This window comes from Chaetomium globosum, genomic scaffold, assembly GCF_000143365.1.
Source record: "Chaetomium globosum CBS 148.51 scaffold_4 genomic scaffold, whole genome shotgun sequence".
Lineage (NCBI taxonomy): Eukaryota > Fungi > Ascomycota > Sordariomycetes > Sordariales > Chaetomiaceae > Chaetomium > Chaetomium globosum.
Window position 1 is genome coordinate 1804008 of NT_165979.1, and position 18775 is coordinate 1822782.

Consider the following 18775-nt stretch of genomic DNA (forward strand, 5'->3'; position numbering starts at 1 on the left):
GTTGCTTTTTTAGTTTTCTTTTTTTTCTCTCTTTTTATTTTTTTTTTTTTTTAAATATTTTTTTTTTTTTTTATTAATTTTTTATTTATATTATTATTTTTATTTTATTTTATTTATTGTTTTTTTTTTTTTGTTTTTTTTAAAAACAATACCTACCACTGGGAGTGGTGTGGGTTGTGGGGTTGATTGTCTTTGCAATTCTTTTTTCTTTGTTGTTTTTGTCTGTTTTACTCGGTGGGTCGTGCCTTTTGTAGTTGTTTTGTTCCTCTTTCATTCACTTTTCTCATGCACGTTTTTGCTGTGGTGGTCTGCGAGAATCCATCTCCGAGGGCTTCCTGTTTTATTAATCTGTGTTTTGTTGTTACCTTATTTTTTTCTTTTTGCTCTCCAATTTTTTTTTGGGGGGGGGGGGGGAGGGGTGTTGTTGTTTATTGGGGTGGAGGTGTTTTAATGCTGCTGCTGTGTTACATGTGTCAAGGACCGAGTGAGGGAGTCTGCATGGCCGGCGGAGATTGGGCCCCGCGCGGCGATGGGTTGGTGTGTCACAACGCCGGTGGTAAGTCTGGTTGGGTTAGATTCTTTTTTGGTGGCTTTTATTTTTGGGCTGTCTAACTTCTCCAAGACTCTTTTGAGTCCATTACTCGTCATCGCCAAAGAACACCTTGATCGGCAGCCATGCATCACCGCACACCTTGAACCGATCCGGAATGCTGTCGATCTTGGCCACCTCCTCGTCCGTCAGGTCCCACCCGTCCAAGTCGAAGTTGGCCTTGACGCGGTCCGGGTTGACGCTCTTGGGCAGCACGCTCCAGCCCTTCTTCACACCCCACATCAGCAGCACCTGCTGCACGCTGCGGTTCTTCGCCTTGGCGATCGAGGCAATCGTCTCGTTCTTGTACAGCGGCGAGTCGCTGCTGCCGAGGGGCGAGTACCCGGAGCAGTGTATGCCCTTCTCGGCGCAGTAGGCGATGAGCTTGGGGGACGGGTTGCCGGGGTGGAGCTCGATCTGGTTGACGGCCGGGACGATCTAGTTACAACGAGTCAGCAAGCAGTCTGAGCAAAACGGCCAACCACCAGGACGGCACCACATACCTTGCAGCTCGGGTCATTCAGCAACCGCTCCAGGTTCTTGATGCCAAAGTTGCTAACACCCAGGTTGCGGATCTTGTTCGTGTCCATCAGCTTCTGCATCTCGCGCCAGGTGTCGACAAAGTCCCAGTCGGGGTAGTGCTTCTTGAGATCCTCGGGGGTGGTGCTCGACGGCCCAGTGCATGAGGTATAGGTCGAGGTAATCCACGCCCAGGTTTTCGAGCGAGCGCTGGAGCGCTTCAGGGGCCCGCTTGTGCCAGGGGTTGTCGAGCTTGGTTGGTCAGGAAGATCTCCTCGCGCGGCACGGCCCGACGCGGCTGATGCGCCTCGACGATCTCCTTCTCGTTGACGTATGAAAGGCCGTGTCGGATGTGCCGGTAGCCGGCCCGCAACGCGGCTTCAACCGCCTTGCCGACCTTCGCCGGGCTGGGACTGCCATGTCCCCAGGCCGATGGCGGGGATGGTCTTGCCCGTGTTGAGCTGGAAGGTCTTTCTGAAAAAGGGTGTTAAGTGGGATGGTAAAGGCTGGGAGCTAAGGAGCTGCTTACGATGTGTTCTTAGTCTCGGCCATTGTGATATCTTTGGATGTATGTACGACACGGGTGATGTGCTGCTGCTCAAACACGCAAAACTAGAGAGGGGTTCGAAGACAGGACGCGGCTTTATTCACAAGCTCGACCAACTGAAACGCGGGGTAAAACTTGACCCGATGTTCGAAGTGCTTCGATTCTCAAGTTCTGATGACGTTATGTGTGTCCGCCCCCGCGCCCTGTCTCGCCTCTGGTGGGATAAAAAGTCCACTTGGCTTCGGTGTCAAGCGGGGTGTTGGTGAGTGGGCAACCTTGACACCGGGCCAGGCTATTCGCCCAGAGATGCGCGATCCCGACCCGAAGACCCGGCGTTACGGTCCGGCGTCATGCGGTTTTGATGCGGTTGGGGCGCTTGGAGGGCCGGAATTCCCACAAGTGTGGAGTGGACCACCGTTGGCTTGCTGCCGCCGAGGGCGCCTCTCTCGGTGACTCGGGAACGAGACTCTTGTCTCCGATGGCTGCGCGTTAACTTCCCCGCTCAAATGGTACGCAACCACTTCGTCCTGCCCCTGAAAGGCCGTTTGTACAACGTCGGTCACTCGTCACAATGCCACCCCGAAGTCTCAAGGAATGGGATTCAAGCGATAGAGATGCCATCTTGTCCATCATGCCAAGACGGAATCATTGTCATGGCCACGTCCGATTAAACTATCGACCAGCAATCACAAGACCACCGCACAGCACTCCTATCCCAGCCAGCTTTACTCCTAAGAATCATAGACGCGAAAGCCATGCTCCCATCTCACCTCCTCGTTCTCCACCTCCCTATTGCTAGTTACTCCGGCCACTAGCCGTCAGTCCCGCTGCTCCTGAATGTGGCGCAGAGCGCCGCATAATGATGGGTCAAGTCGAGCACATTCTGTGGCAGGTTGGTAGCCTGGATAATGCTCCTGATCTTGACAGCGCCCTCGTCTTCGATCAGCATGCGCACCGTGTGCAGCAGCTCGGGCGAAAACTCGCTGTACCACCTGTACTGCCACGTCACCAGTCTTATGGTGGCGGCCACGGTGTCGCGTGTGCTCCCCTTGGTCTTCTCGAACACCTTGAGGATGCCCGCCAGCGCCTTGGGGCTGAAACGCTGGGCGAGGCAGGCGCGGTAGGCCTCGACCGCCTCGTCGACGTGCTGCAAGCGCTCGGCCAGCGACCCCAGGATCTCCCACTCCTCGGCCGATTTCTTGTATTGCATGCTCTGCGCGCGGTACTGGGCCATCTGTGTGCGCCAAATGGTGTAAACACGCAAGTCCTCGTAGAGCACCATGAACAGGCTGTCAAGCCAGCGTTCACAGAGCCGCTTGTTGTTAAGGCGCGAGAAGTGGTCTTCCTTAGAGCCCTGCGTAGATTGTTAGTGATGTGAATATAACTGGCAGGAGCGCCATAATAGCTTACACTGTCGTCACCCTTCTTGACTTCGTCCGGGTCGACGGCGCTCGAGGGCCTCTCAATATCTTCGGCCCTGTTGCCAGGAGCGAGCGTCTGGGCAGCAGACTCGCTGTCTGCTTCTTGTTCCCCTTCCGCCCCTTCTCCTTCATTCTTCTCCTTCTTTTTCCCCTTGTCCACTCCCTCAGCACCCTCCTTCTCCTCATCGCCTCCAGCTTCTGAAGCTGCACCGTTAATGGTGGGATCCGGGGTCCCGCGGAGGGCGTCGGTACTGGCATTGCGATTCTTAGGGTAGCTGGTCGACTCCTGCTTCTCACGGTACTCGTCCTCCATCACAAATACATTGCTCCGGATCTTCAGCAGCTGGTCCCAGCCAATCTTGGCTGTCATTTCCGTCAGGATGCTGTATGCATGCTTAAAGGTCCCACGGTAGGCGGCTGCGCGGAGATTCAACAGGCTCGGATCCACCTGCTCGGAATAACGGGACTCGGGTTCGCTGTCGATTTCATCCAACCTGGTTTCCTGAAGCGTAGGTAGATGAATGTCTCTCGGTTCCGGCATGATGGGCGCGTCCTTGTCTTGGTAGGTAAACATGGGACATGAGTTGAGCGTGGTGAGGGCGTTCTCCCAGTCCTCCATGGTTACATACACCTCGGCTAACCTGGCCCACGTCCCAAACTCGCTGGGGGCGGCAATGGTGCTTCGGTCCGCACAGCCAAGGGACATCCGGAGTCTCTCGTCTTTTTGTTCCGGAGTCGCGGCGGTTTTGGCCTTTTTAAGCAAGAACTCAGCCTGGGTGTCCAGCATAACATAATCCATCGGCGACTGCTTCAAAGCGTCGTGAAGGATACGTATCCCCTGAACCTCTTCGTTGCCCATAAATAAGACTTTGGACAGCAGAGATGCCACCTCGACGTTTTCTGTCCTCAGTTTCTCGAACAGGTTGATGCCAGAGGTATATCTGCCGGTAGTGTGGAAGTATCTGAGTAGACCCGCCGTGAGGTGGTTCGAGACCACGTTCGGAACCTGCACGATAGAGTCGGATCCTAGCTGCCATCCTGCGCGCGTGCCGTTAGCCGATCCGTAGCCGCAAAACGCTGGTCCTATATCTCTTACCCCGAAAGAACAAATGCTCGGCCGCACTAAGGAAGCGATGCTCGGTCTCGGTATTGGTTACGGGGTTGAACCGTCTCACGCCCATAATCTTTCGAATGGTGTCGCCCGTGCCGTCATCTGCATACGAGTATGCGCGCAGCACGCTGCACAAGTATGTCTCAAGCCAGAGCTCGTCGGTCGCCTTGCGCTTCTCGCCTCGTTCGTCGATGCAGAAGCTCTCCACAGATCCAGGGAATGGCGCGTGCACACGCATGTCGACGCGCGAGAAGGCATTGTAGCAGCTAGAACCGAGTTAGCGGCTAGAACCACACCAACGAGACAAACCCAATTACCAGTATGTGCCTTCAAGGGTCTTGGTGGTGGCAGATGGACCGAATTCCTTGTAAGCTAGTGTGTTGATGTACGCCGCGAGACTCGCTGACGAAGAGGCATCGACGCCGGTAACATGGTGATAGACGCCTGTCTAAACACCCCAAAGTCAGCGGTAGGACAGGCAATCGAAGTGAGCCGAAGACTAACGTGTTTCCCTCCACTTCTCAGCGGCTGCTTAATCAGGTGCACAAGGTCGGGAGGGCCAAGCTCGCGCAACGAGGCCAATGAGTCGGTACGGGCATCAATTGCTTCGTGAAGCACCTCCTCCGTCAACCTACGCGAAGACACATTAGTTTAAGTCCACCTTGGGAGGGCGATCGCGGGGGGCACGGACTCGGGCACTGCTGGCGCAACCATGGCGACAAAACAGCTGCCGTGGCTTTAGACCGCAATGCGCTGGCGGGAAGCTCGATAGTTAAACTCAATTCGAATAGTTAATCGTAGATCCAGAAGGTAGAATAGGGGTGAGCAAAGTTCGGAACCGCTGCTGCTGGCTGAATATGTCTGGGCCGTCCCCGTCGTCGTGTCGTCCAAGTCCCCTGCCCTTTCAATGTCTCGGGGCGGTTTTGGCTGGCTTGCTTGCTTGTCTGGGGGGTCTGGGCAGCTCCCAGCTACCTAGTCCAAGGTTGTTGCGCGGTTGTGCTTGGCGGCCAGGGCGGGCACTGAATGGCATTCGCAGAAAAGACAGCCCAGTTGGAGGAGCTCGGGCCACATAACGTCAACTTCTCAAACGACAGGACTTGGCTCTGGCTTGGCAGTCGCGTCTCCCGCGGCCATTTCTTAATGATGCGGGTTGAATGAAGGAGTCTGGAGAAGTTGTGGCACTGACCACGGCAATGCTGCAACTCTCATTCTCCAACAACCGCGCAACTATATGATACTTTGACGGCTCGCGACAAGATGGTGATTCCAGATCCAATCCACATTACCCTTACTTTCCTGACGCTAATTGATTCCTCTACAGGCCGCCTTCTCGGCCATCAACGTCGAACCGGAAGAGAACATCGATGAGGAGGTTGACACAACGAAGGATCTCCAAGTATGATGCACTTGTGCTGAAATATCTGCTCTGCCTGGTTCTAATTTATCTCCAAGGTCGACGATGCCCTCAAACTCTTCCAAAACGCCCTCAAACTCCATGCGCAAGGCCCTCAGTCCTTCGACCAGGCTGCCGACGCCTACGATGCGCTCTTCGAATCCGAGATCTTCAAATACCCAGAAAGCAAGACAGACTACGAACGCTTCGAGGCAGGGCAAGATGGCACTCTCGCTACGGAGCCTGTTTTCGCCCAAGGCCTCCCTCCTGTCGGCGCAGATGTCGACGGGATCGGCAGCAGTCTCCCCCAGGCACTCTACTTGTCTCACAAAAACCACGGTCAATTCGTCATCGACCGTATCAAACACAAGGTCCGAAAATCTACGAAGAAAAGAGAACCACTTCTCAAAGACGCCGGAGTGCAAAAGGACGCTCAGAGGGCTTTGGACGACTTTTGCGTAGCCCTTGATCGTGACCCCTCGGATGCCGAACTGTGGAGGAAAACTGCTCGGGTTGCCGCATTTCTAAAGAGCGCTCGGATCAATCGTTATAGTCTCGAAGCCGCCATCGAGTTGGAGGATGACCCGGCTGTGGAGGAAGTCGATCCGCCGTCGCTGGCCGAGGGATTTGCCGGCGAGCAGCTCAAGCAACAACTGCAGGTTCTGGGCGACGACATGGCGCTGACCCACCCAATCATGAACCCCTTCGTGCACCGGGAGATGCCCCCATACTTGGCCCGGTTTATGGACCCCATGCCGTTTCTGCCGGACCCCACCAAAAGGTTAGCTGTTAAGGAACTGCGCGATACAGAAATTGAGACCGCCCGCTCTGTCCTCCCGATTTCGATTCCATCCTGGTCTGAACTTGGCGCTGCTATTGTACGCTTCGTTACAAAGGAGGGGCTTGCGGGTCAGGGGGTCCTAATCCAACTACCCGATACGGACGAGCAAGAAGACGTCCAGATGGAAGTCGACATGCAACTACAGCCAGAGGAGCCTTCTTCACAGTCAGGTACCCCGGACGAAGTGGTGGAGGCGGAAGAAGCGGTTGCAGAGCCGCCGAGCGAGGAAGCAACGGTGGAAGGACTGACGTCTGCACCAGCACCCGAATCTAGCCCGACGGACGAGCAGGCGTCTAAGGACCCGAATAATTCCATATCGACGAGGAAACGCTCTCAGTCCGCAGCCGGCATTCCTGACGCTCTTGAAGACGATGCTGCGGATGTGAAAAGGAGCAAGCGAACCAGACGGCGAGACACAGCCGTGGAAGAAGTCATGGACTCGGCCACCTTTCTCGCGAGCCAGCTCCAGCCGCTGCAAGCTGCCGACCAAAACCTGTTTCAGACCACCAAAAATCTTCTGGAGAACCTTGGGGTAACAGACCAGGTAACCCTCGGGAGAATTGCCGAGGTGCTCGACTCGTGTGCCGCCGACGACCGGACGGGCAAGATCCAAAATCAGGCCACGGTTGACCTCTCACATTCGATAACACATTTTGACGAAGATACAGGCGCCGTATTGTTGAGCAAGAGGGAGCTACCTCAGCTCAGCCTTTCTGCCTTCCTAGAGCATGCAAAGACCGGCTCCCAGCGGGCCCAGGAGGCGTCAGCGTTTGACGATTCTCGGGGCTTGAAAAGCTTTGTGGAAAACGTCAACCAAGGCTGGAATACCATACACGACATCGCCTACAAATATGTGAAAGCCCTGGTTAAGACTTACACTGAGTACAAATGGCCAGACCAGTTGAGGACGGCCGTAATAGACGTCACCGGCCGCCTTGAGGGGAGCATCTATGACAGTTTCGCCTATGAACTCGAATTATCTCCCAAGGACGTACAAGGCGAAACAATCAGCGAGCTCGCAGGCCTCGCCCAGACGCTTTTTGAGCTCCACCTCGATGTCTACGATCACATCACGGATCCTAACAGCACCGCGGATCAAGAGGCAAAACTGGAAGCGAAATGTCGAGTGGACAGGTGGGCGGATATGGCTGGCGAGGTCATTAGACTTCGAACCCTGGAACCGGACGATCCCATTGCGCTCCGCTTTCTCTGGGCATCCGTAGCCTCAACCACGATGGCAAAAGGCACACCAAGAGATCATGTCCTGAACTGCTGGCATAGCCTGCGTGACTTTCTTTTGGGGTCTGCTGCGACGGAAGTCAACCTCGTTAACAACACTACTATGCCGGAGATATCAACGGCTGCCGCGGAACGTGAAATATCTAAGCTGACAACGATGGATTTCTTTCTGGGTCTGTTCCAGGAAGATAATGGCAACCCAGTGGCCGTCGTGGAAAGTCTGGAGCCTGTCCTTAACCCCGAGGGCGTTTACATCACCATACCCGCCACCCTCAAGCAAGCTGACGCTGGCGGCGATGCTCCCAGTGATAAGCCGGGAAAGCTGCCTATCGCAGAGTGCGCCAGCCAGGAGCTGACAGACCTGTGGAAGTTCCTCAAAGGCAGTAACACGGAACTGCGACTGCTGCTGTGGTCAAGACTAGGCGAGGCTTACGGGAAAATCCAGTATACCACCAAGCAGTTCTCGTGCTTCCTTCGAAGTATCGAGACCGTCATATCAGACCTTGAGAGTGACGACTACCTTCACTCCACTGATGAGCCGAGGCGAAACCAGTTCATGAGTCTGCTCAAAGCCCTCGACGACCTGATCATCCAGTCACTGCACCTGGCCTTGAATGACAACAGTTCGTTCGACATCATGGATGATGATCACTTGAGGTCGAGCATGTCTGCTCTTGCCAAAGTCAGCTGCATGTTACATGTAGCCGCCATGTTTGAAGACGAGACGCGGATTGGCATGAAACCTGCACCAGCGAGCACCTCCGACCTGAGATCCTTCCTCAACAAGCTCCAGGAAATGCAAGTGCGGACCTGGTCCCTTCAATATACCATGCTGAAGGTCGGGCTAAACCAACACCCTGAGCTCTTCCCAAAACCCGAAAACGACCTCGCCGATTACTTGGCTGCGGTGCATCAAGTGTTGGGTCTTCGCAAGTGCTGCAAGTCATCTAACAAGATCTTCCTCAAAATGATGCGCGTGGAGCTCCTGAAGCAGAAGAACATTGATAACTGGGAAGACTACCTCGGCCAGGTACTCTACGATCTGCACGGTCTGAAGCTCGGGGTAGGAATCTGGGAGGTGCAAGACCACGGCTGCGAACCTGAGAACCTGGAGAAACGGCAGGCACTACAGTTAGTCGGCAAGGTCACCATGCTGGCAAACAGAATGTCGATGAAGGACTTGCTCAAATCCGACCTCAAAACGACCATCGAACGTATGCAACAAGCTATCGGATCTGCCAAGTCGAGCCCCCAAATGGCTCACAACCTCCGCAACTACTCCGAATATCTCAAAGCGCCGATACATCCGCTGCATCTCTACCAGGCTTTGACGGGGAGCGTAGATCTGGACGCTGTCACCATCAACACCCCCGAGAGCGCGCCGGCCAAGCAGGGCTGGTTCTTCCTTCTCGGGATGATCGCTCTTACCAAGTTCAAAGGCGTCGACTTGAATCGCCGACAAACGCCGGGGGCTACCGACGACCTGCGTATCGGGGCCACCTTCTTGCGCCTGCAACTCCAGTACACACCGGACCGTTGGGATGCTTGGTTTCGCCTGGCTGAGTGTTTTGATTACGAGTTGGACGAGTCAGTCCTATGGACTGCCGACAAAATGAACAAGGAACGCGCCGAGCTTGTGAAATTCCAACGGAATGCCATCCATAGCTACATCATGGCGCTGTCCCATTCATACGCGTGGGCGTCGGACCCTGCGGTTCTCACATCGTTGGAGGACGATGAAGAAGCGCTGTACGACATGTTCCACGAATTTGGGATGCGCATGTACTCGTCAAGCCGCAGCCCATTTGCCATGGAACCCTTCCAGCATGCCGAGCAGAATAGGTTCTTCATCGAGGCGGAAGGGGCGGGCACATATAAGAGGATCGTGCACAACGAGATGACCGACTATCAAGTCTGGAAGTTTGCTGCTCACCTTTTCCGGAAAGCGATGGTGGGGAAACCCAAAGATTGGAAGAACCCCTACATGGTTGCCAAGTGTCTCTGGAAGATGTACCAGAAACCGCCTGAGGAACTCGACGAGAAGAACCGACTGCGCCGTCCGACGGTCCAGGCCGTCATCGACGCACTGGAGAAGACGATCGAAGTGGTCTCATCGCTGCCGAAACCCCGACATGGTCAGGATCCGATTTTAGAGCCGCACTACAAAATCGTGTCGGTTGTCCACAAACTGGTCATGCGGGGCGACATGGAGATCCAAGCGGCCGCAAACGTTCTACAACACCAACCATACGCGCCAGACCGTGGGCAGGAGATATCCGTTGTCAACGCCGAGGACTGGGAAGCGTACGTGGTGCGGTGCTTGAAGTACCTGCGCGATAAAGACAAGTCCAATTGGCAACACCGCATCATCATGCGCCATGCGCGCATCCTGTTCGACGAAGATACCGACCCCAGCGATAACGAAAGTTCCGCTGCTGCTAAGGCCGCTTTCAACGTCCTACGGGAAAGCATGTTCACCAAAACCATGGTAATGAACGTGTGGAAATGCGACGCCGAGCGGCCGGGCCGCCACCACGTCTACACGGAACAGTACATCCGGTATATGGTCAGGGTGCTCGACGTCATGAAAGACCGCGTCAGCCTCGAAGCCGTACTTCGCCGCATCCGCAAAAAGGGCGCCGATTTCTACCATTTCAACGAACTGTGGCAGTTTGGCGTCCTGGCTTATGTCAAGCTCCTCCGTCGGACATTTGAGGTGCCTCTCACGGAAGAGGATGCCTTCAAAACACTCAGCCAGGAGGAGTTCGACACGGTGGGCGAGAAAATAACTGCTTGGTCTACCACCCCCGCAGCAGAGGACAACGCCGCCCTCACGGCCATGAAAGAGGCCGTTGAAATCAAGAAGCTCAACTCCAACCTCATGAAGGCCGGCCCCATCGACGACCTCATCACAGACTGTTATTCTGCCATCTACCTACACGTCAAACCCGACCTCCTCGACTCCGACCAACAGAAACTACCCCACCATCCCCCCGGCGACCCCGAATCCAAACCAGACAGCAGCAACCCCAAATCCACCAGCCTCCTCCTCCACGCCCTCATCACCCGCGACAAAGACAAGGACATGACCCCCTCAGCACTAAGCTCCCTACGCGCCAACTCGGAACAACCCGACCGCGACAAGTCAGAACGCCACTCGCTGGCGGGCGATGCCCCACCACGGGCTGCGTCGGGCCGTGCGGGCGGCGGCATCCGCCGGCCCAACATCCTGCGCAAGGCGGAACAGGCCGTGCAGGCCGTGCTGCGCGCTGCCGAGATGCCGCCGCGGTCGGTCGGCGGCGCGACGAACGGGGCTGCGGGGGGTGGCAAGACGAGGTCTAGAATGGGCAGTGTGTCGAACGCGCGGGCGGGCGGGCGCGCTGCTGGGGAGGGGAGTGGTGATGAGAGTGGGGAGGATGAGGAGGAGGCGGAGGAAGGGGATGTGGAGATGAAGGATGTGGGTGATGATACTGGGGGCGGCGGCGGCCGTCGTGTGGTTGTGGAGTGACAGGGGGCTGCGGCGCGGAGGGCGACGGTGCGTGGTGGGGTTGGTGCGGAAGAGGGGCAGTGATGTCTCGAGCCCGCCTGGCAGTGTGCATGACTCTGCGGACGATGAGAGTGACCTCAGCGACGTGCCGGCGGGACTATGAGGACGATATACCGCCGTCGCTGTTGTTTCCCTATCTTAGGCGGAGTGTGGATGCTGGGACGGTGAAGGGGGCGGCGGGTGGGGATAGTTCTTATGAGGAGAGTGATCCGGAGGGGGAGGGGGAGTCAGGAGACAGACATGACCATGAAGGAGAGGGTGAGGGTGAAATGGAAGTCGAGCAGGAGGCCGGGCAGGAGGAAGAAGAAGGTGGGGTCGGCGAGGAACATGGCGGAGATGATGAGATTGGGGACGATGACGAGACTGAAGAAGAGCATGAGGAGGGCGACGAGGGGCGGGAGGAAGGTGCTGCGCCTGCGCTGCCAGAGCCGGTAATGGAAGATGCTGATGCCACGGAGGAGGAAGATGAAGAGGATGAAGGGGAGTAGGAGGCGGGGGAGGAATATGCTTGGGTCGGGGGGAATTGAACCGAACACAGACGTTGTTATTGCTTTAGGGAAATGGGGTCGTTCTCAGCCTCCATCGCGAGATGGTTTGAGGTTTGCGGAGTTACAAGGACAGGCTACCACTAGATTCTAAGGGGTAAGGCGTTTCGGTATCCATGGAAGAAGCATGCTCCTAGGATTTGACAACCGCGGGGCCTGCCCTGTTTTACATCCACGCAATATGAGTGTCATGTCATGCCCCTCGCAAACTTGGCACCCCTCCCTCACATGGCGGAACCAAGATGACGGGACCAAGATAGCGGAACCGTCTTCGATTGTTAGCTCGGGTCCAGAGCCGGAGCTTATCCTTGGCAGCCCATCCCGCGCGTCACCCACAAGCTCAACCCCACCTTCCAGGCTGCTCCCTCCATGAGCTTGTTCGCCTGACTGGCTGACTGCCCTGCATCAAACGGCCTCCGTCAACACCGACTGCTGGGTATTTTATCCCAACTCTCACCCATAACCCCAACTTCAACCACTTTTTTTTTCCCTAGATTTTCGACGCGACCCTTCCGCTCACCACTTCCCACATCGCTGTCTAGCACTGCCCACCGGCTGACCTCCTTAGTCCAACCCCGCCATAACCAACTTCAACTTCGCTTTCAGCAATATCTTGATACACAACACGATCTAACGAGGAACAAAGATCCCAAGATGTCGTCCCAAAACAAGCGTATCGCCAAAGTATGCACATCTCCTCACCTTCGCCCAAATTCCCCCATACCCAACCCCGTCGTAAACCCCACTAACCCCCACCCCCGCAGGAGCTCGCCGAATGCACCACCAACCCTCCAACCGGCATCAGCATCACCCTCCCCGACGACTCCGACCTCCACAAATGGCACATAACGATGGACGGCCCGGAGGGCACCGTCTACTCGGGCGGCAAATTCGGGCTCGTCGTCACCCTGCCCGTCGACTACCCCTTCCGGGCGCCGACGGTGAACTTCGCGACGCGCATCTACCACCCCAACGTGACCAACGACAACCTGGGCAGCATCTGCCTGGGCCCGCTCAAAGCCGAGAACTGGAAGCCGTCGACGCGCCTCGCGGGCGTGCTCGAGGCCGTGCGCGCCCTGCTCGTCGAGCCCCTCCCCGACGACCCCCTCGAGGCCCGCATCGCCGACGAGTTCCGCGCCGACCGCAAGGAGTTCGATAAGAATGCCCGCGCCTATGTTCAGCGCTACGCTAAGGGGCCGGTTCGGTTTGATGTGCCGGCCGCTGCTGGGGAGGGGCCGGATGATAAGAAGGGGGCTGCTGCTGGGCCTGCTGGAACGGGGGGGAGTGGGACTGCGGGGCCGTAGAGTGGCTCGGGTGTTGCGTATTGCTTTGCCAGGTTGGGTGGGTTCATCTGGCAGCTGCTCGTTCGGCCGGTCATCGCGCTCGCAAGGCTCCTGTGGGGTACTAGGCAGGCAGGCGTTGCGGAGGAGGATTCCGGGATCGCGAGGGATACACAGAGAACAATGCCAACAAGGAGGCGCACCAAGAGGCGTCTCAGACCCGCGGCATACGGTGAAGCGAAGCTGAGGTGGAAAGGGGGTTCCTGATGGGATATGGCCGACCAGCGCAACTAATCGGTGAAAGTGGTGGAGAGGAACCGTGGAGTCAGGCCCGCCAACCACGTCAGTTGAACGTCAGACTCAGTGCATACATAGCAGAGTTGATGGGTTCATCAATAGTGCAGCGGATACAGAACATGGAATTGAATAATGTCTTTTGCCGCCTTCGCGACCCCCCATCGCTGCACCTTGTTCTCGCCTGTCCGCTTCCATATCTCTTCCACAGAACGGCCATGTAGAGTGTTGGCAGTACATCCACAAGAAAAGTCACACAACAAGCTTAGGGAAGGTCATGACACAGGCCCGGCAAAGGGTATATATATCTTGTTTGATTGCTCATCTACCATGATCTGTCGCCGCCATCTACTGTGCGATGTCGCCCATTTTCGTCCCCCGATATCTTGTATCCAGTTATAACCCCAACCTTCCACACATAGGAAATCTTTTGAGTAAGTAGCCTTTTCTTTTTCCCTCTCCACCAGCAAGGAGACCGGTGCCTGTCTTCTCCGCCCGCCCAATGCCATGCCATGCCATGCCATGCCAATGCCCATAAGAACGCTACCAGATGATGAGAAAGCTCGCTAGATGGGGGGACCCGTTCCAGGAATAATAAAAACACATTAAAATCACATGAAGCATTCACCGGCCCTCCCAATCGCCGCAGCCCAGGTAATCTCACATGTTGCTGTCCAGAAGATAACAAAAGGAGCGGGACCAAGGACGGGGGTCTGGTGGCAGCGAAGAATTGAAAGCGTCCCCGACGCGAGCCTTGTGACAAAGGGGAAAGAAAGAGATGGGTAAATGACTGTCAGTTGAGCATCAACGGGTCTCGGGGCATGGTCGACAGAGGCCGAGGTGCACACTAGGCCACCTCGGCAGCTCGGTCCTGCTCGCGATCCTTTCGCCGCCCGAACAGCGTGGCCTTGCGACGCACCTCGTCCAGGTCGGCCGCGAGGTCCAACCCCAGCGCCGCCGCGCCGAACCGGTGCCTGGTCGAAGGTCGCGGGCTGTTGCTGTCGCTGGCGGCGGCTTCTTGTTCCGTCTTCCACCGGCGGATGCCGTCGCGGCGTTCCTGCCTCTTCTCCTCGACCGACTCCTGGCTGAGGTGGCCGATGCCGTTACGCCGCTTGTAGCAGGTCTCCATGAGCAAGTTGCAGTCGACCAAGCGGCGGGGAAAGGTTTGCACCACGCCGAACATCTCCATCGGGTCCTGCACCGCCTTGATCTCACGCTCGCCGAGCTTGAAAATGGTCAGGGCGATGCGGAACAGTGTGCGCGAACCTTCGTAGAAGAACACGTCCCAGACGCGGAGCACGGCCTCGATGGGCAGTGTGCCAATGAAGCAGGACATGAACCAAGCCGTCATGCAGAGCGTTATGGCGGGGAGGCGGTTGGGGTCGCTGATGCTGCCGGAGTTACCGCCATGCGCTGACTTGTTGCCCCGCCGTCCCCTGTTCTTTTTGCCCGCCTCAAGCTCGTCGCCACCAATTTGTTTCCACACACCTGGCATGGAATCCTTCAACGCAACCATTAGGACGCCCAAGTCAACCTTGGACCCCTCGAGGCTCATCTCGTGCGTCCCTGGCAGGTAGACGCGGGTGATGATGTTCAACAGCCAGAAGGCTTGTTCCTCGGTCTCGACAAATAGAAGCAGCAGTCCCGCGAGGAAGTTCAGGGACTGGCAGTAGCCGATGCGCGGGTTGTAAAGCGCAAAGGCGTGTAAGACGCGCCGAAGCGACCCGATAATCTCGGGCTCAATGGCCGGCGGGGACGTGGTCGGTTGAGGAGCACTTTCTCCAGCGGGTGGTGGCGGCGGTTTGAACCGCACGTTATCAGGAAATGTCCGGTAAAGGTCCTTCTCGATATCCTCGACAATCAGAGGTTTCACCTCGCCAAGTCGACCAGCGATCACACCTGGGCCGCTCGGGTTCAAGCCAGCTCGCTGCACCAGCTGGTCATAAACCCCACGGTGCTTGCTCAGAATAGCAGGTCCCCCCGCGTAGTAGAACCAGGCCGCGCCCCTCCAATCTGGCGGGATTCCTTTCCGGATAAAGCGCTTCGTCTTTGCGCTATGTGTGGGGAATCGATTTGGCCGGTCCGTCATCAGAGAGTTGTCCTTGAGAAATGCAATCCACTTCTTGCGTCTCCGAGCAAGGTATTCGCTATACGTGCTGTCCCAGGCATCATATTCCTGGCGACTGACATTAGCACTGGCTTTTCGAAACCCGTACCGATCACGGCTGCCCGGCTCTTCTGGGGGTTCCTGTGGGAGGCGAGGGATGGCCGCTGGCGTGCTGGTGTGCGGCGAAGGCAGGTCGGCGTTTGGGGGTTGATTCTGCGCTGGCGAAATTGGCGAAACTGGCGAAGTTGGTGTGGGCGGTTGGGTAGTCACTTCCTGAGGGATTACCGAATCTTCATCGCCATCTAGCAACTTGGCGGAGTCGTGTTTCTCTACGGTATCCGACTCCGCCTTGTCCCGTCTAGGGGTCTGTTCGCTCATAAGGCCTAGGCCGATCTCGCTCGGTAACGAACTCGGCAACAGTGAACGTCGGGTCCTTGACTGCCTCGCCGTTGAGCAGCCTGATTCGGGTATCGGAAGTGGTTCGGAAGTCGGCAGGCTGTCGCTCATCGCTTCTAGCATCTTCGCCCGCAACCCGCTCGCGTCGGAGTGGCGGCTGGCCGGACGCGAACCTCCTATCGCCGGCACCTCGAAATTTGGATCGGTCTCGGGGATGTCGTCTTCGGTAAATCTCATGCTACGACGGAGGCTCTCGATGTCCGAGTCATTGAAGCCTCTTTCGTACATGCCCATCACGTCCTCCAAGCTCGGGCCGTCATCCACAGAATTCGCTCGCCAACTCCTCCGTGCATATCCGTTGATGATAGATTGCTCCGTGACGCTGCTCGCTTTCGTCAAAACGCTGTTTCGCTCGGTCCCATTTGCGGTAAAAAGGGTCCCTTGTGCCGTGGAAGAAGTAAATTGCGACCGGAAACTCGACCGAAGCTCGTCACCAGCCGCCAGCCACGGAGGGATCTCGCGGAGATGTGTCTGAGAGGGGCCGCCGGGGTTGTGGTGGGCCGGCGGTGGTCTCGGAAAAACGGGTGTCGGGGCGATGATACCTGCATTCGGGTGTCTTGAATAATCGTTTCTCGGTGCACTGTTAAGGCCGTCGTTACTCGGACGGGGCGGGATCGAGGAGAAGGTGCTGGAGGACTGGGATGAAGAGCCAGAAAGCCGACGGGTTCTCGGCCACGGATTTGCGGCCGAACTGAAACGAATTGGTCCTTGCGGGTTGCTGGTTGGCGGCGGCGGCGGCTGATCCAACGGCGACGGCTCGGCATGGAACCGATGTGCCACCATGCGCCGCGACAAGGCACTGTCTGATTGCTGGGATCTGACACTGGTTTTCCGCGGCCGGGAGAAATTTTCCACCACGGGGCTAGGTCGATTGACGTCGTCTGCGGCTCTCGACGGCGACTCAGATCGAGGCTGGGGAACGACGGCTATTTGCTCATCTGTCGAGCAGCAGCAGAAACTTTCGCATTTCGGAGGACGATGTCTCTGGCTCGGGCGACTCTGGGATGTATGGATTGGACGACAAGCCCGGGAACGCGCTTCGGGGCGGTCTTTGCATGGGTGACGACTCGGCCCTCGTTCTATGGACGGGTTCGAAATGCGAGATGGTCGGGGTCGGACTCGGGCAGGGTCTGGCCGGCCTAGAGTTGTAGAAGAAGGAATCGCTGCGGGCGGAGGCGAGGTCTGGAGGCACATGCATGTTGGATTTCAGCTCGAGGGTCGGCCTGCGCGAACCTGAAGGACGCATTGGGCCGGGAGGGGGGTTTTGGAAGCGGAAAGGTCGGCGCTGAGGAGAATACTCGAACGCATTTGCGGCATGAGCGTCATCGTGTTTCGGCCAGGGTCCGGTGGTCGGCCACTGCGGCCTCGACTGTAACCTAGGCGGCGGTGGTGCATATGGCCCCGGTCCGCCGCGTCTTGGGTTTGACCGTTGATACTGCTCAGCGGGATAGCCCACTCCGCCGCCAGCAGCGTCGTCGGTCGAGTCGTGATGGTCCAACATTGCCGGGGCCGTTGCGAGAGGAGGCGGACCAACGGAACGGGCGGAGGACCGGTGGGAAATATCATCGGGCGGCGCCTGGTTTTATTATTGTTTTTCTCCGGCGCGAGGTCCGATCTGCGCCCAAATGAGTCCAGCCAGGCCCGGATGCAGGTCCCAGCGGAGCGATGGAGCGTTGGGAATTAGTGCCGGGGTTGACCTGGGATCCTAGTCGCAGCCCGCGAACTTGATTTCGGGTAGCATACCAGGGAAAAGGGAATTTGGGATAGAGCACCAAACAAGACGGGAAACGGGACGAGAAACGGGACGAAACTGCTCGTCTCAAATGATGATTGCCGAAATGTTCGGCGTCGCCATTGTCGGTATCCCGCTCGGATGACTTTTCTTTTCTCAGCGTCCAAGCTCAGTGGGCATCTGCATCGGATGTTGGAGCAATCGGATGCCCTTGCAGCAAGATAAATTGCTGCACGCCCGACACAGGCCTCCTGGTTGGTCGCACGGGGACGCGGGCGACCGTGTCTGTGCCGATGCAGCGATGCGGGCGAACTGCCGCTTGTTGGGTGTCAGCACACTTCACGCGGCACGGGGACAGCCCTCAGGAGGGTAAAAGAGGTAATCGAGTGGCAGGGATTGCTCCTCGGATGAGATGTTTAGGTCCAGCGACCTGGGACGGTCAGGTAGATAACTGGTAGTTAACTGGCCGTTCTTCTGCGGCGGCGGGAGTGTTAAGGGAGTGAGGGGAATTTCAAAGGCCCAACCGACGGATGGGATAACTAACGAATCAGGTTGGGTTGCGCGTCAAAAATACCCTCAGAGTGCCTGTGTCAGTTGCACTTGCCTCCGATTGCTTCTCTCTCGGACGGCTGTGACTTGAACGAATTGAAGCAATTCTTGTGAACAACGACACAGCGCACCATTGGCTGGAAGCACAATTTGCGGACCAAAAGCAACAACCCAAACGACCGGAACTGCCCAGGCGCAGCTTGGACCTGGAAATCTGCCAGTTTCAGGGGCAAAAACAAGAGCATCGCACAGCGATTGGCGGGAGAAACCTTTCTGCTCCTCCGGAAATGCCAAAAGCCAGGAAACCCGACAGCTGACGTGATTGACTGACAGCAGAGTTGCTACCTCAGTTACTGTCACCTCCACTGGTTAGTCGGATTGAAAGGTTGCTTGCTGGCTGAGCTTCAGCTTGTGAGCGAAGCTTCCGGATGGCTTCCATGGTACCCAGGTTCAACTAGTCTCGTTTGGGCAACCGGCTCCTGGCGACCCCAAGCTGCCCCTTGTCCTTGCCCCAGCCCTTGCTGGGGAAGATTCGATGAAATTTTCCAGAATTGAAATGGAGCATTTCGGTTTGCAGCACCTAAACCTTGGCAAGCGGGTGCAGG

At 56.9% G+C, this 18775-nt stretch overlaps 5 protein-coding genes across 5 annotated transcripts; 2 read left to right on the forward strand and 3 right to left on the reverse strand.

Annotated features, from left to right (window-relative positions):
• Nucleotides 1-637: 637 nt before the first annotated feature.
• CHGG_04293 (uncharacterized protein) lies at nucleotides 638-1660 on the reverse strand (the record flags this gene model as incomplete). Its single annotated transcript, XM_001223506.1, has 4 exons — nucleotides 638-1027; nucleotides 1093-1427; nucleotides 1506-1582; nucleotides 1638-1660. 4 exons carry the CDS (start codon nucleotides 1658-1660, stop codon nucleotides 638-640), a joined length of 825 nt encoding a protein of 274 aa, XP_001223507.1.
• Nucleotides 1661-2466: 806 nt separating this feature from the next.
• Nucleotides 2467-4901, reverse strand: CHGG_04294 (uncharacterized protein; the record flags this gene model as incomplete). Its single annotated transcript, XM_001223507.1, has 7 exons — nucleotides 2467-3009; nucleotides 3066-3172; nucleotides 3248-4114; nucleotides 4173-4453; nucleotides 4505-4631; nucleotides 4688-4818; nucleotides 4879-4901. The coding sequence occupies 7 exons, from the start codon at nucleotides 4899-4901 to the stop codon at nucleotides 2467-2469; spliced, it is 2079 nt and encodes a 692-aa protein (XP_001223508.1).
• A 543-nt stretch (nucleotides 4902-5444) lies between these two features.
• Nucleotides 5445-11695, forward strand: CHGG_04295 (uncharacterized protein; the record flags this gene model as incomplete). Its single annotated transcript, XM_001223508.1, has 4 exons — nucleotides 5445-5447; nucleotides 5509-5583; nucleotides 5640-11164; nucleotides 11350-11695. 4 exons carry the CDS (start codon nucleotides 5445-5447, stop codon nucleotides 11693-11695), a joined length of 5949 nt encoding a protein of 1982 aa, XP_001223509.1.
• Nucleotides 11696-12406: 711 nt separating this feature from the next.
• Nucleotides 12407-13056, forward strand: CHGG_04296 (uncharacterized protein; the record flags this gene model as incomplete). Its single annotated transcript, XM_001223509.1, has 2 exons — nucleotides 12407-12436; nucleotides 12517-13056. The coding sequence occupies 2 exons, from the start codon at nucleotides 12407-12409 to the stop codon at nucleotides 13054-13056; spliced, it is 570 nt and encodes a 189-aa protein (XP_001223510.1).
• A 1117-nt stretch (nucleotides 13057-14173) lies between these two features.
• CHGG_04297 (uncharacterized protein) lies at nucleotides 14174-17390 on the reverse strand (the record flags this gene model as incomplete). Its single annotated transcript, XM_001223510.1, has 2 exons — nucleotides 14174-16827; nucleotides 17123-17390. 2 exons carry the CDS (start codon nucleotides 17388-17390, stop codon nucleotides 14174-14176), a joined length of 2922 nt encoding a protein of 973 aa, XP_001223511.1.
• Between the last annotated feature and the right edge of the window lie 1385 nt (nucleotides 17391-18775).